A 17,062-nucleotide genomic window follows, 5' to 3' on the forward strand; every position below is an offset into this window, starting at 1 on the left:
TTTTTGTTGCTTGTTCTTTTCTGTTGTTTTGTTTTCTCAAGAATTCACTTTATTTTTTTTTCTTGTTTTATAATTTTTTATCGGAGTATAATTGCTTTACAACGTTGTGTTAGTTTCTGCTGCACAATGAAGTCAATCAGTTATATGTATACATATATGCCTATTTATTTCTTTTAGAAAGTAAAGTCCATAAGAGGGAGACAATGGGGCAGCCTTCTGAAAAGGAGGCAGCCTGTCTTCAGGTTGGGGTTTGGGGATGTGGGAATCTATTTAAGGGTACACGATAGGCTTATTGATATCATTCCAGGGATCCCCCAAGTGTGACTTAATTCCATTTTTAAAACCTATCTTAAAACAAACAAACAACAACAACAAAAAACCTATCCTAGAAGAGCACTCCATTTTCTCACCAGGCTACAGCTGTTCCTTACAGGTTGTCCCATAGAGACTCAGGGCAGCATTGAAACTTCCAGTGTGTAATTTCAAAATAGGAAAGACTTTAATAAACATAAATCCCAATGCCAAATTCCTCTTCCTAGTTCTTACTTTTAGATTTCTTTAAAAATTGGGTGCCTATGAACATTGTCCCCTGGGACAAAGAGTTTGTGGGAGACCTTAGAAATGCAGTGTTACCCCAAAGTAGGTGCAGTCTTGACATTCTTGCCAGATTGCCCTGGCTCGGGGCAGGTTCTTATGGTATTTAAAATATATTTGAAGATCTTCTTTCTGGGTGAGAAAAAGTTAGAACAAGTTAACCAGTTAGCATTTTTCAATAAAAGGATATAATGATACAATTTATTCATTCACTCAATAGGCCTGAGTATTTGCAATGTGTAAGGAACTGGGGATGCACAACAAATAACTTTATGTTGGAGTAAGTGTGTGACAAGGAGGTAAACAGAGGGTTATAAACAACACAGATGTGAATGGAGTACTGTGAGAGAAGCTCTAGGACTCCGGTCAATAAATTACTAAATTCATGAACAGGAGTTGGATTTTCTCTTTATCATTCCTCCTCTTATCTTTATCTCAGATATCCAGATAAATCTCTCCCCCAAATGGTTTTGCACTGAGTAACAAAATGGACAAAAATGTGCTGGTGGCTGATGGCCCCTCCTTTCTCTATCACTGTGCGTGCGTGCTAAGTCACTTTTGTCATGTCCAACTCTTTGCAATCCTATGGACTGTAGCCCACCAGGCTCCTCTATTGTCCCCCATGTTATTCTCCAGGCAAGAATACTGGAGTAAGTTGCCATGCCCTACTCCAGGGGATCTTCCTGACCCAGGGATCGAACCCATGTCTTTTATGTCTTCTGCATTGACAAGTGTGTTCTTTACCACTAGCGCCAACTTTACAGTCATCATGATGCCAACCCTGCAAATAAACCTAAGAAATAAACAAAAGATAGAAACATCCCAGAAGGAAAATACGGCAGTGGAAGTTTGAACACAAACTAAGTGGTCCAGGCAATCCCTGCCTTGGACATCACCTTCAACCTGCAGCACAAGACTTCCAAGACATGAAAAGCTACACCACTATCTCCTAGCTAGAGACCAAGAGGGATTCCAAGTGCTGTGTGAACTATATTCTCATTGTATCAAAGGCCATGAGAGGTGGGCACACATTTGCCAATACCCCAGGTAGAGAGGGTACCCAAGCCTGTGGTGTCACTTTGCCAGCTTCATCCTCTCCATCAGAACCCAGTCCACGGCAGCTGTGCTTGCCACAGAGCCTGGACTGCTCCGGCAGAGATGGCCACGTATCCACTTCCTTGTGGATTTCTGTGTTCTCTTGGATGCTGAGCTAATACCTGTGCTCCTGAGGCCTTCACTTATTGCTTCTGTGTCTGTACTTTGAGCATCACAGAACATTACATGCCTTCCAGCACTGAAACACACTACTGACCTAAATTTGCTCTTCAGTCCAAAATTCTTTAGAGAAAACATGGACACTAACCAGCAGCATACAAAAGTGCCTGATCCCCTTACTTCCTTATAGAATAAATCAGGAAGCTAAAAAATTGCTACCACAAAACTTATATTCATACGGGGGACATGATTGCTTAGAAATTGGGAAGACTGTTGCTCAGGTTCAGTTCTCAGCATTGTTAGTTACAAACAAAGCTATTTGGTTATTTGGTCTGAGGTCAGTTACTTAACCTTCCTTCACTTCAGTTTCTCATCTGTTAAGTAGGCTCAAAACTGCAGTCAACTCCTATGAGTGCTGTGAGATTAAATGAGATGTATAGAACCCTCTCAACAAATGCCCAATACATGCAGAGTACTCAACAAATAGTAGCTATTGTTAAAGCACTTTTTACTTTGTAGAGCCATTCTGTGTGCAATATTTGATTTCATTTCCACAACAACTTTACATATTGGTGTTACCAAGCTTGTTGCAAGGAGGAGGAAAGTTGAGGTCATGCTGATAGTAAGTGGCTCAAATTAGATGAGAAGTTAAGTTTTCCAAGCGGTTTCCCTGGTGGCTCGGCAGTAAAGAATCCACCTGCAACGTGGGAGACCTGGGTTTGATCCCTGGGTCAGGAGGATCCCCTGGAGAAGGAAATGGAAAACCACTCCAGTATTCTTGCCTAGAAAATCCCATGGACAGAGGAGCCTGGAGGGCTACAGTCCATGGGGTCGCAAGGAGTTGAGCAAGTAACACTAAGTTTTCTGTGTCCCAAACCAGTGCTTTTTCATTTGTACCACATGAGATCTCAGAACAAATAGAACTCAAAGTAGACACTGTTCTAAACAGAGCTTGGTCTCTGGGGCAAAATCTTCCTGAATACTACAGGCTATCCAATCTGATTAAAACACTTGGCTAGAGCAATATTTCAAAGCTTATATCTGTGATTAGAGAAAGTCTCAAGTATCATAAGAAGAGTTAAACTGCTGTAGTAAATAGTAGGTGATGCTCCTGCCTTTTTGACTAACAAATACAGATCTTTGCACAGCAGTGATAATTCCTTCAAGGATTCTCAAACATTAAGTAATTGTAGTTTTTAATTACTTCATTTGTCCCAGAGTAATAGCTTTGTACTTGATAAATTTACTACCAGTATTTTGTCTCCAGTATCTTAAATCATATAGAATTATATGCAGGTTTGTGGTCTGGATATGAAAAGCTTTGTAAAACTTTAGGAGAGAAATTCTTCTAAGAAAAGATGTTCAATTAACAATTTCCCAACCATTTCCTAAATTTGGACAATTTTTATTTGATAATATCCATTTGTTTCCCACAGGAATTTGGTCCTTTACTCATTCAACAATTTCAATAAATCTTTGCAATAATGATATAAGCAATTATGAAATATTACTAAATTCTGAAACTAGATTTCACACTAGTGGTTTGATGAGTGTAAAGTTGTAAAATGGTACAAAACACTACAGTAATGCTATAAAAGTAATTCAAAAAGGAAATTAATCAGATTGAATACAAAATAGTTTTTAAATTTTATTTATTTTTAATTGGAGGATAATTGCTTTATAATATCATATTGGTTCCTTCCATATATCAACATGAATCAGGTACAGATATACTTATGTCCCCTGCCTCTTAAACCTCTGTCTCACATCTCATCCCATCCCAGACGTCTAGGTTGTCACAGAGCACCAGATTTGAGCTCCCTGAGTCATATAGCAAATTTGCATTGGCTATCTAATTTACATATGATAATGTATATGTTTCAGTGCTACTCTCTTAGTTCACCCCAACCTCTCCTTTCCCACTTGAGTCCACAAGTCTGTTTTCTATGTGTCTCCATTGCTTCCCTGCAGATATGTTCATTAGTACCATCTTTCTAGATTCTATATATATGTGTTAACATACAATATCTGTCTTTCTCTTTCTGACTTACTTCACTCTGTATAATAGGCTCTAGGTTCATCTACCTTATTAGAACTGTGTCAAATGCATTCCTTTTTGTGGCTGAGTAATATTCCATTGTGTATATGTACCAAAATTTCTTTATCCATTCATCTGTCAATGGACATCTAGTTTGCTTCCATGTCTTAGCCATTGTAAATAGTGCTGCAATGAACACTGGGGAACATCTGTCTTTTTTAATTATGGTTTCCTCAGGGTATATGCCCGGTAGTGGGATTGCTGGGTCATATGGTAGTTTCATGACTAGTTTTTTAAGGAATCTCTACACTGTTCTCAAAGTGGCTGGATCAATTTGTATTCCCGCCAAGAGTGCAAGAAGGTTCCCTTTTCCCCACACCCTCTCTAGCATTCAGTGTTTGTAGATTTTTTGATGATGGCCATTCTGACAAGTGTGAGGTGATACTTCATTGTAGTTTTGATTTGCATTTCTCTAATAATGAGCAAGGTTGAGCATCTTTTCATGTGTTTATTAGCCATTGGTATGTCTTCTTTGGAAAAATATTTGTTCAGGTCTTCTGCCCACTTTTGATTGTGTTGTTTGTTTTTCTGGATATCAGTTGTTTCATTTGCTGTTATTTTCTCCCATTCTGAGGATTATCTTTTCACTTGGTTTATAGTTTCCTTTGCTGTGCAAAATCTTTTAAGTTTAAATATGTTCCATTTGTTTATTTTTGTTTTTATTTCCATTACTCTAGGAGGTGGGTCATAGAGGATCTTACTGTGATTTATGTCAGAATGTTCTGCCTATATTTACCTCTAAACATGTTTAGCTTTAAATCTTTTATTCTACTCTTACTCCTAGGTATTTAATCCATTTTGAGTTTATTTTTGTGTATGGTGTTAGGGAGCATTCTGATTTCATTCTTTAGCACACAGCTGTCCAGTTTCCCCAGAACCACTTACTGATGAGACTGTCTTTTCTCCATTGTATATTCTTGCCTCCTTCGTAAAAAAAATAAAGTGCCCATAGGTGCATGGACTTATCTCTGGGCTTTCTATTATGTTCCATTGGTCTATATTTCTGTTTTTGTGCCAGTACCATAATGTCTTGATGACTGTAGCTTTGTAGTGTAGTCTGAAGTCAGGCAGGTTGATTCCTCCAGTTCCATTCTTCTTTCTCAAGATTGCCTTGGCTATTCAGGGTCTTTTGTGTTTCCATACAAATTGTGAAATTGTTTGTTCTAGTTCTGTGAAAAATACCATTGGTAATTTGATAGGGATTGCACTGAATCTAGTGCAATTTTTTGCATGACCCAATTTTATACTACCCCAAAGATTGCCTTGGGCAGTATAGTCATTTTCACAATATTGATTCTTCCAGTTCAGGAACATGGTATATCTATCCATCTGTTTGTGTTGTCTTTGATTTCTTTCATCAGTGTCTTATAGTTTTATGCATACAGGTCTTTTGTCTCTTTAGGTAGGTTTATTCCTAGGTATTTTATTCTTTTTGTTGCAGTGGTGAATGGGATTATTTCCTTAATTTCTCTTTCTAATTTTTCATTGTTAGTATATAAGAATGCAAAGAATTTCTGTGTATTAATTTTCTATCCTCCAACTTTGCTATATTCAATGATTAGCTCTAGTAATTTTCTGGTGGCATCGTTAGGGTTTTCTATGTAGAGAATCATGTCATCTGCAAACAGTGAGAGTTTTGCTTCTTCTTTTCCAGTCTGGATTCTTTTTATTTCTTTTCTTCTTTGACTGCTGTAGCTAGGACTTCCAAAACTATGTTGAACAACAGTGGCAAGAGTGGGCACCCTTGTCTTTTTCCTGATCTTAGAGGAAATGCTTTCAGTTTTTCATCATTGAGAATAACGTTTGCTGTGGGTTTGTCATATATGGCCTTTATTATGTTGAGGTATATGAGTTTGGGTAAACTCCGGGAGTTGGTGATGGACAGAGAGACCTGAGACCTGGCGTGCTGCGGTTCATGGGGTCACAAAGAGTCGGACGTGACTGAGCAACTGAACGGAACGGAACTGATATTACTTCTATGCCTATTTTCTGGAGAGTTTTTTTTTTTTTTATCATAAAAGGATATTGAATTTTGTCAAAAGCTTTCTCTGCATCTATTGAGATGATTATATGATTTTTATCTTTCATTTTGTTAATATGGTGTATCACATTGATTGATTAGCATGTAATGAAGAATCCTTGCATCCCTGGGATAAAGCCCACTTAATCATAATGTATGACCCTTTTAATGTATTGTTGGATTCTGTTTGGTAGAATTTTGTTAAGTTTTACATCCATGTTCATCAGTGATATTGGTCTGTAATTTTCTTTTTTGTGGTATCTTTGTCTGGTTTTGGTATCTGGGTGATGGTGACCTTGTAGAATGACTTTGGGAGTTTTCCTTCCTCTGCAATTTTCTGGAAGATTGAGCAGGATAGGTGTTAGCTCTTCTCTAAACTTTTGGTAGAATTTGCCTGAAAAGACATCTGGCCCTGAGCTTTTGTTTGTTGGAAGAATTTGGACTACAGTTTCAATTTCCATGCTTGTGATTGGTCTGTTCATATTTTCTATTTCTTCCTGGTTCAGTTTTGGAAGGTTATACTTTTCTAAGAATTATCTCATTTCTTCAAGGTTTTCCATTTTATTGGTATATCAGTTCAGTTCAGTCACTCAGTCGTGTCCAGCTCTTTGCGACCCCATGAACCACAGCACACCAGGCCTCCCTGTCCATCACCAACTCCCTGAGTCCACCCAAACCCATGTTCATCGAGTTGGTGATGCCATCCAGCCATCTCATCCTCTGTCGTCCCCTTCTCCTTCTGCCTTCAATCTTTCCCAGCATTACTGGCATATAGTTGCTCATAATAGCCTCTTAGGATCCTTTATATTTTCTGTGTTGTCTGTTTAACTTCTTTTTCATTTCTAATTTGATTGATTTGGGTCTTCTCCCTTTTTTTCTTGATGAGTCTGGCTAACAGTTTGCCAATTTTATCTTCTCAAAGAACCAGCTTTTAGTTTTATTGAGCTTTGCTACTGTCTCCTTCATTTCTTTTTCATTTATTTCTACTTTGATATTTATGATGTCTTTCTTTCTACTAACTTTGGGTTTTTTGTTCTTTTTCTAGTTGCTTTAGGTGTAAAGTTAGGTTGTTTATTCCATATTTTTCTTATTTCTTGAGGTAGGCTTGTAGTGCTATAAACTTACTTATTGGCACTGTTTTTAGCATATCCCACAGATTTTGAGTTGTTGTGTTTTCATTGTCATTTATTTCTAGGTATATTTTGATTTCTTCAGTTATCTGTTGGTTATTCAGAAGCATATTGCTTAGCCTCCATATGTTTGTGTTTTTTGTAGTTTTTTTACCCCTGTAGTTGATAGCTAATCTTATAGCATTGTGATCAGAAAAGATGCTTGATATGATTTCTTTTCTTTTTTTTTTAATTTACCAAGGCTTCATTTGTGACTCAAATTGTGATCTATCCTGGAGAAAGTTCCATGTTCACTTGGGGAGAAAGTGAAATCTCTGTTTTTGGATGAAATGCCCTGTAGCTATCAATTAGGTCCAACTGCTCCAATGTATTGTTTAAAGCTTGTGTTTCCTTATTAATTTTCTGTCTGGATGATCTGTCCATTGGTGTGAGTGGAGTAATGTTCCACACTATTATTGTGTTACTGTCAATTTCCTCTATAATAGTTAGCATTTGTCTTATGTATTAAGATGCTCCTATGTTGGGTGCATATATATTTATAATTATTATATCTTCTTGGATTGGTCCCTTGATCATTATGTAGTGTCCTTCCTAGGCTCTTGTAACAGTCTTAAAGTCTATTTTACCTGATGTGAGTATTGCTATTCCTGCTTTATTTTGATTTCCATTTGCACAGAATATCTTTTTCCAGTCCCTCACTTTCAGTCTGTGCATGTCCCTAGGTTTGAGGAGAGTCTCTTGTAGACAGCATATATAGGGGTATTGTTTTTGTATCCATTCAGCCAATCTGTGTCTTTTGGTTGGAACATTTAGTCCATTTACATATAAGGTAATTTTTGATATGTATGATCCTATTACCATTTACTTTATTGTTTTGGGGTTTGTTTTTGTAGGGCTTTTCTTTCTCTTGTGTTTCCTGTCCAGAGAAGTTCTTTTAGCATTTGTTGTAAAGCTGGTTTTGTGGTGCTGAATTCTCTTAACTTTTGCTTGTCTGTAAAACTTCTGATTTCTCTTTCAAATCTGAATGAGATCTTCGCTGGATAGAATAATCTTGGCTGAAGTTTCTTCTGTTTCATCACTTTAAGTATATCCTGCCACTCCCTTTTGGCCTACAGAGTTTCTGTTGAAAAATCAGCTGTTAGCCTTATGGGAGTCCCTTTGTATGGTATTTGTTGCTTTTCCTTGCTGCTTTTAAGATTTGTTCTTTGTGTTTAATTTTCATTAGTTTGATTAATATATGTCTTGGTGTTTTTTTCCTTGGGTTTATCCTGTATGGGACTCTCTGGGATTCCTGGATTTGGGTAGCTATTCCCTTTCCCATGTTAGGGAAGTCCTTAACTATTGTTTTTCAGTTGCTAAGTCGTGTCCTACTCTTTGCAACCCCATGGGCTTGCAGCATGCCAGGCTTCCCTATCCTTCACTATCTCCTGGAGTTTGCCCAAACTCATATCCATTGAGTCAGTGATGCCATCCAACCATCTCGTCTTCTGTTGCCTCCTTCTCCTCCCGCCCTCAACCTATAATCTCCTCAAATATTTTCTCATACCATTTCTTTTTGTCGTCTTCTTCTAGGGGCCCTATAATTCTAATGTTGGTACACTTAATGTTGTCACAGTGGTTGCTGAGACTGTCCTCATTTCTTTCTTTTTTTTTTTTTTACAGTTTGCAAATCAAGAAATGTTTTAATGTAAAAGTTCAATCATGAAAATAACATGAGGTAATTACAGAAATATCCCTAATAGTACATGTGAAAAGAGTAGGAAATATGAATTAATGAAAGTGTTCTAATTCATGATGGTCCATCGACAAATGCTCTTAAAAACAGATAAGCAAACAGGCTCAAGGTAACTATAAACTAAACACACACACACATATATATAAAAAAACAGATACAGACATTCAGTTCAGGTCAGTTGCTCAGTCATGTCCGACTCTTTTCTTTTTATTCTTTTTTCTTTATTCTGCTCTGCTTCAGTTATTTCCACTATTCTATCTCCCAGCTCACTTGTCTGTTTTTCTGCCTCAGATAGTTTGCTATTGGTTCCTTCTAGTGTATTTTTAATCTCAGTTACTGTGTTATTTATTGCCGATTGTCTATTCTTTAATTCCCCTAGGTCCTGGTTAAGTATTTCTCATATCTTCTCTATCCATGCCTCCAGTCTATTTATCTGTGCTTCCATTTTGTTTCCAAGATTTTGGATCATCTTTACTGTCATTACTCTGAATTCTTTTTCAAGTAGACTGCTTATTTCTTCTTCATTTGTTTGGTCTTAAGGGTTTTTACCATATTCTTCCATCTGCTGCATTTTTCTCTGTATTTTCTTTTGTTTAATTTACTGTGTTTGGGTTCTCCTTTCTGCAGGCTGGAGGATTGTAGTTCCTCTTAATTGTGGAGTCTGCCCCCTGTGAATGAGGTTGGACCAGTGTTTTGTAAAGGTTTCCTTGTTGGGAGGACTTGTGCCTGTGTTCTGGTGGATGGAACTGGATCTTGTCTCTCTGAGGGGCACTACTGAGTCCAGCAGTGTGTTTTGGGGTGTCTATGGGCTTGGTATAGCTTTGGGCAGACTTTCTGCTAATGGGCAGGACTGTGTTTCTTTTTGCTAGTGATTTGGCATGAGGTGTCTGGCACTGGAGCTTTCTGGTCTTTGGGTGAGCCTTGGTCTTAGTGTTAAGATGGAGGCCTTTGGGAGAGCTCTTGTCAATTAATGTCCCACGGGGTTGGGAGTTCTCTGGTGGTCCAAAGTCCTGTACTCAGGTCTCCCATTTCAGGGGTTCAGGCCTGATCCCTTACTGTGGTACCAAGATTTCACAGGCCTCACAGCACAGAAGATAAAACCCCAACTCAATAGCCAAGGTGAAACCAACACTCAGTAGCCAAGAACACCCAAAGAAACTCACATGCTTACAAAGGGAAAAGAAGAGAGAAAACAGAGAAAAAAAGGATTAAAAAAAGGAATAAAAAAAGAAGAGAGCAATCAAGACTAGGGTAAAAATTAGTTTATTTAAAATTAAGACATTTTTAAAAATGGAAAAAGTACGTTATGAAAAATAAAAATTTAAGGGATAATTAAAAAAAAGAACATGAAATAATATGAAAAAGAAAAGAAAAAAGGGTGAAAAGGTGAAAGGGTGAAAAGGAAAGGAGGAAAATATATAGAGAGTGACAATTCCACCTCCACCTCCCTAGGAGTTCTTCCAAGACTCGACTGTTCTCTGGATCTGTTGTGGGGACAGTACAGACTTTAATCTAGCCCTATTCCTGTGTGTACTTGCCTCCAATGTCCACAGTGGCCAGAGCTAGGGCTTCTTCTTTTGTGTGAACACTCACTGTCCTTTTATATATTCCATAGGACTTCCCCGGTGGCTTAGTGGTAAGGAGTCTGCCTGCCAATGCAGGAGACATGAATTCGATCCCTGGGTCGAGAAGATCCCGTGGAGGAGTGGTAGCCGTATTCTATCTCCCAGCTATCCACTCAGTATTCCTGCCTGGGAAATCCCATGGACAGAGGAGCCTGATGGGCTACAGTCCATGGGGTCACAAAGACTTGGACATGACTTATCAACTAAACAACAACAAGACTCAGAGTTTACCAAGTTGATCGTGTGGATTTAGTCTGCAGCTTGTACAGCTGGTTGAAAGGTTTTCAATCCTCTTCCTTAGCCACTCTGAGCTTGGAGCTCAATTGTGGTTTTATCTCCACCTCTGCATAAGGGTCATCCACTGGAGTTTGCTCCTGAGGCTGCCCTGGAGGAGTTGGGTCTGCCCCAGTGAGGACTGGGTGAAGAGGTGGCATAGTTGCTTGGATCGGAGACCCTGGAAGCACCAGGTATGCGGGGGAGCTGGTGCAGGACATACAGCTCTATTAGGGTTTTTTCTAGCTTCTGGCAACTCTGCCCCAGTGAGGACCAGGTATGGAGGTGGCTCAGCTGGTTGCATTGTGGGGAATCTGGCGGTGCCAGGTGTGCAGGGAAGCTGGTGGGCATGGGTACATGAGATTTTCACACTATTAGGGGTTTTTTTCCCCCTAGCCTCTTGGCAGCTCTACCCCAGTGAGGACTGGGTGTAGAGGTGGTACAGCTGCTTAGATCCCAAGGAATCTGGATGCTCCAGATGTATAGGGAAGCCAGCAGCCACAGGTGCAGGATATAAGGTGCTATTAGAGCCTTTTTCTAGCCTCTGGCAGCAGGTGTTCAAAGGGCTTCCTTGGCTGGTCCTTCTATGGTGCTTGGTGCAGCAGGTGCTCAAAGGGCCCTCCTGGATGGGGTCCCTCTCTATTGCTCAGTGTGTCAGGCACTCAAAGGGCCATCATCTCTGGGGTCTTTCTCTATCAGCTGCTAGCATCAGTATGTGGGGAGAGAGAGAAGCTACAGTGATGGTTCTATTCCCTGCACTTGACTCAGCAATATCACCCTGCCTCCAGGGCTGCCCAGCTTGCCTCCAAGGACATTCATCTATCTCCTCCCTCACATCCCCTCAGGATGTCTCCCACAGTCAATAGCAATCCGCATCCTGGGATTTCTCTCCAGTCTCTACCCAGCCACTGTGCATACTGGAAGACCTGTGTCCCTGTCTGCGGTACACAGGGCTGCAGTACAGATTGTTTGTGTGGTTCTCACTCCATTCAGACCTTCAAAGATCAGCTGCTTCATCCTCTAACAGCCTTAAATGCCTCGCCTTTGTCCCAAATTATTCCACCGATGCGGGGATTTCACCCCTGCTTCAGTTCCTCCACCCCACGGGTTCAGGTCCAGTCCTACTCACTCTCTTTCTGTTTTTTCCCTTCCTTCCTTCATTCTACCAAGTTTTGCGTCAATTTATGTATTCCCTTCTGGTGGTCAGGGACTCCAGCCAGCTCTCAGCTGGTGCTCTGTGAGATCCTCTGCATCTGAAGATGTATTCCTGATGCAAGCGCAGAGAGAGATATACTCTGAGTCCACCTACTGCTCTGCCATCTCATCATCTCCTCCAAAATAGTTTTCAGTGTATCTTTAATTCAGGTTCAGGATGAAAAACCTATGATAAGGCTGTGATGGAAAACCCAGGTAGGGCTATGGAAGGGGTCTTCTAGGTTGGTTAAAGCTCTGAGGGTTAAAAACTCTATTTCTCCATTGTGTCTAATTGCTTGAAACCTGGGGAATTTTCATTTGCTTGCTTTCAGTTTATCACAAATACTGCTCTTAGACTCATTAGTCCTGCTTTGAGCTGCTGAAAAATGTTTAAGTTGTTTGATTTATTGTCTCAGGTGCATTAAAAAAAAAAGAGCAAGGGAATGAAAAGAAGGGCTGATTGGGAGAGAGAAAAGAAATGCTAAAGACTTAGAAAGTAGAGGGCATCTGGATCAGGTTTCCCAGTGGCTCAGCAGTAAAGAATCTGCCTGCAATGCAGAAGACACAGGATATCTGGGGTCAGTCCCTGGGTGGGGAAGATCCCCTGGAGAAAGAAATGGCAACCCGCCCCAGTATTCTTTCCTGAAAAATTCCATGGACAGAGGAGCCTGGCAGTCCATGGGTTGCAAAGAGTCAGACACAACTGAGCACTGCACTGTACCTGATGTTGTAGAAAATAAAATGGAAGAAATATTTTCTGAGCGTTTCAGTTCCACAGTTCTTCTTTTGAGAGTGTTAATACAACTTTAGTGAAGAATTTAGGCCTGCTGTGTGACTCTTGTCCTAAGACAATGTCAGCCATAAATTGGCACTTGCCAAGGTCATTTGTCATCTCCCTCTGTGGAGACTGAATCCTGTGCTACTGCAGCTGTTGTGGAGAGTGAAGCATTCTGTGCTCCAGGGAAACTGGTGGAACACGTCTTTAGATAGTTAGATATTTTCAGGAACCTATCTTATGATCCCAATCCTTGCATCTCCTCATATCTAGAAAAGCAATAAATCCCTTCATGGTGACATCAGCTCCTCATGACTAGCAGAAAACTTTTTGTAAAATAAGTGCATGATGGAAATGAATTCTCCTTTCACCAAAATCTTCTATATTGACCTTCCCCAACTACCACTTTGGAGCAGTTTCTCAGAGCTCTCTGAGGTGCTGCCTCCTGGACTGCAGTCCTCATTTTGCCCCAAATAGAACTTAACTCACACTCTCACTTTGTGTATCTCTTTTTTAATTGACGACAGTTAGCTTAGTCATTCAGAGGAGGATTATCTACCTCAGGGATGGGGGGAGGGCAGTCTTTCATTTCAGGGGGCTTTCCAGGAAACCAGGCTTGCAGTCCTTCCCACCTAGCAGGGTGAACTCAGTTCACACTGGGTGAAGTCTTGCAAAGATCTCCCAGTTTGCATTCAAAAGGCAGATACAAGTTTTTAGACCATTTGTGTTTCCATTTGCCCTTGCCATTTACATAGAAAATAAAGGGCTGACTTGAATCACATGGTTATTTTGATTTATTAGGGGCATAGACTTACTCTCTTGAGAAAGCAACGTGCCAGAAGTTCAGGGTTTTCGGTGCATTTTTCCAGTTCTTTTAGAAAAGTCCTAGGGAAAGAAAAGTATAATATTGCTTTGATTTTTACATATATGGGGTTAACAAAAATTTTTTTTGAAGTAAAATCACATAATGCTTTAAGAAGTGCATAGAAAAATGTTGTTTTCCAGGCTTTACTGCTTTTGACTCATCTTCAACATGCTGATTTGGAAGAAAAAAAATGTATTCTGTGACATTAATAGGATTCTGTGAAACCACTCATACCTGTTCGGGTAATTCTAAGCACCAGACAGATTGGCTACACTGATGATCTCTGCTACATGATAGTGACATTAACAAGAACCACTGTTGCTGCTGTTACTACTACTACTATCATTGAAAGCTGACTATAAATCAGGCATAAGCTAAGTCCTTTGCAAATAGTTTCTCATTTAATCCTCCACCAAACCTTGCACGACAGGGTTTCATAAGTGTGAAACCTGAGGTTCAAAGAAGCTGTATAACTTCTCCAGGAAATGAAATAGAAAGAGTATTTTTTTTTTTTTATAAATTTATTTATTTTAGTTGGGGGCTAATTACTTTACAATATTGTAATAGTTTTTGCCATACATTGACATGAATCAGCCATGGGTTTACATGTGTTCCCCTTCCTGGACCCCCCACCCACCTCCCTCCCCATCCCATCCCTCTGGGTCATCCCATTGCCCCGGCCCTGAGCCCTTGTCTCATGCATCGAACATGGAATGGTGTTCTGTTTCACATATGATAATATACATGTTTCAATGCTATTCTCCCAGAATGTCCCACCCTCACCTTCTCCCAGAAAGAGTATTTTTATTTCAGCTTTGTGTCTGACCAATGGACAAAAAGATATGGTTAAGAAATAACTGTGATTCCATTCACCAAGGAGTCTCTTCCCTCCTATCAAGTAGATGTGAGAGTCTGGAGCCATTAGAATGGGTAAAGTAGTAAATACAAGATGTGGTTTTGTCATCTGTAGAATGAAAGAGTTGGAACAAGATTTCCAAAGTCCCCTCCTTTTCTCATTCTTTAGAACCCAACACCTTGGGCTAAAAGGACAAGAGCTATGGGCTAAAAGGACAATTGTCTGACTGGTTAGCATTTTCTAATACCCTGGTTCCCAGCACTCCCCTATGATAATAGGTAAGTGGGCTTGTGTCTTAGTCAACTTTGTACTCCCAATGTGGAACACAGTGCCTGACACAGAACAGGTGCTCAACAAATGCTGATGTGTGAATAGATGAATAAGGAAAGGAACCCACAAATGAATACAACATTGACGCCTGACACTAGTACATGCTCCATTAATGTCTTTTCCCTTCTTCCTCGGGGACCTTCTCACCTCATTCTCATCTCATCCCACCCCAATCCAATCCACTGAAGCTGAGTTTCAGCTTCAGCATCAGTCCTTTCAATGAATATTCAGGACTGATTTCCTTTAGGACTGACTGGTTTGATCTTCTTGCAGTCCAAGGGACTCTCAAGAGTCTTCCCCAACACCACAGTTCAAAAGCATCAATTCTTCAGCACTCATCCATACATGACTATTGGAAAAATCATAGCTTTGACTAGACGGAAGTTTGGCGGCAAAGTGATGTCTCTGCTTTTCAATATTAAAAGCTGAAACTCCAATACTTCGGCCACTTGATGCAAAGAACTAACACATTGGAAAAGACCCTGATGCTGGGAAAGTTGAAGGCAGGAAGAAAAGGGGACGACAGAGGATAAGAAGGTTGGATGGCATCTCTGACTCAATGGACATGAGTTTGAGCAAGCTCCAGGAGCTGGTGAGGGACAGGGAAGCCTGGTGTGCTACAGTCCATGGGGTCACAAAAAAGTCAGACACGACAGAGACTGAACTGAACTGAACTGATTTCCATCCTTCTCTTATTTTCCATTTTCTCTGATAATTGGAATCATTATATACCTGTTGTGAAATTCGTAAAGTTCTCTAATGTTCCCAAAGAGAAACTCCTTGTTATTCCGCAGAACATCTGGAATTAGATGCTTCAGCCAAATAAAATCCAATGGAATGATATATCCCTGCAGAGGTGGGTGGAAAGAGAGTAGGTTTTACAAACAGGAACACATAAGAGATGATCTGAATTAGACAGTGTAGAGGCCAAAACTTTAATAATTGGGGAGTATGGCACGCATGTTTCCTGCAAGCCATTCCTTGAGATACTTTCTTTTGATGTTATATTCCTCATTGGTCTATCTTCAGAATAAGATGGCTTAATGGCAATGATAATATGATGGCATTTTTACAGAAAGAACAAATCTATTTTTTAAATTTGCCACAAAAGTCAAATGGGAAAGGAAAAAAAACTTACCCCTTATTTTATGACCTGATGCAATTACTATTGTCTTATTTCCTTTATGGCTTTTTAAAAGCTTATTATGTATGGTTATAATCACAGTACATATCTAATTTGTAGTCTGTTTTTCTATATGCATTTTAGACTCTGCTTATAAATTTCTAGAAGTACTATTTTTAATTTAATCTTACAAGCATTTATTTCAATGTTGATGTTTATTATTAAAAATAATTATTTTGTAACAGTTGACTAATACTTCATTTAGCATATATATAACACTTCATCAACCATTCCCCTTTTTACTGGATATTTGGTTTTATTCTGATGTTTTATTGTAAAGATTTTCCATTATAAGTTTATACATATAGTTTATTTCTCAAGATTACTACCTTAGGAAAATAGAGAAAATATAAATTTTACTCTTAAGCAAAAAGAATGCTACTTAACACAATGAGAAATAATTCTATTTATCAAAATGTTCGAGTTATCACATCCGTTGTTGGCAAGCATATGATGAACCTAAGTGGGGCATTACTAGAATCACATGAGTTGCTACAATCCTTTGGAAGTTATTTTGTTACATGAATCAACAATCATAGAATGTTCTTATTCCTCCTGAAAAAAAAGACCACTTGTGCTATTATAAGGCCTGAAACTTGGTGGGAATTCTAGAGACATAAGGCAACTATCCTGAATTTCTTTCTGCAACAAAATTTTTACAGTTTGAATACATGATTAACATCCCCCTTGCCCCAAATCTACTTACATCAATTATGTTCTTAATCCCTTTTATATAAGTCTCTTCAGTCTCAAGCAAGTCACGTATAATATGCCTGAATCAGCAGCAGGTGGGAAGATGAAAGAGAGAGAAAGAGAGAGTGGGGTAGGGGGAAGCAGTGTTTTAGAATTCTTTTAGAGTAACAGTCATCAATACAGTTCTCCTCAGTGGCTCACCTACTTAGGCTGTAGTCAGTTCATTCTGTTCTGCTGAACACCCAAGGCCAACATCTCATAAAACCACACTCTGATCACACTGGCATGAGAATAAACGGCAAAGTTAAAGGACTCAAAATCCATGTATGCAGCCAGAGAATGACCTTTTTGTGGCCCACAGTGTGGGGGGCAAGAGGGCAGACACTGAAGTAGGAAATATCAGGTTTGGTTTCCTGGTCAGGAAGGTCTGCCTGATCCCTACATCGCACATATAGTTTCCTCGATTTTCTCTCCAG

General features: G+C 39.5%; 1 protein-coding gene across 1 annotated transcript in view; it reads right to left on the reverse strand.

Annotated features, from left to right (window-relative positions):
• The window catches only part of MCF2L2 (MCF.2 cell line derived transforming sequence-like 2), a 255,566-nt gene that overhangs the window by 55,752 nt on the left and 182,752 nt on the right, over window positions 1–17,062 (reverse strand). Inside the window, exons 16-19 of the mRNA XM_081571158.1 lie at window positions 16,600–16,666; window positions 15,443–15,558; window positions 13,475–13,544; window positions 634–726 (exon numbers count right to left, since the gene is read on the reverse strand). Coding sequence (XP_081427284.1) covers window positions 634–726; window positions 13,475–13,544; window positions 15,443–15,558; window positions 16,600–16,666 — 346 coding nt within the window. The remainder of the gene's footprint in view (window positions 1–633; window positions 727–13,474; window positions 13,545–15,442; window positions 15,559–16,599; window positions 16,667–17,062) is intronic.

This window comes from Giraffa tippelskirchi, chromosome 2, assembly GCF_054371585.1.
Source record: "Giraffa tippelskirchi isolate mGirTip1 chromosome 2, T2T-mGirTip1v1.2.pri, whole genome shotgun sequence".
In the NCBI taxonomy this organism is placed as follows: domain Eukaryota; kingdom Metazoa; phylum Chordata; class Mammalia; order Artiodactyla; family Giraffidae; genus Giraffa; species Giraffa tippelskirchi.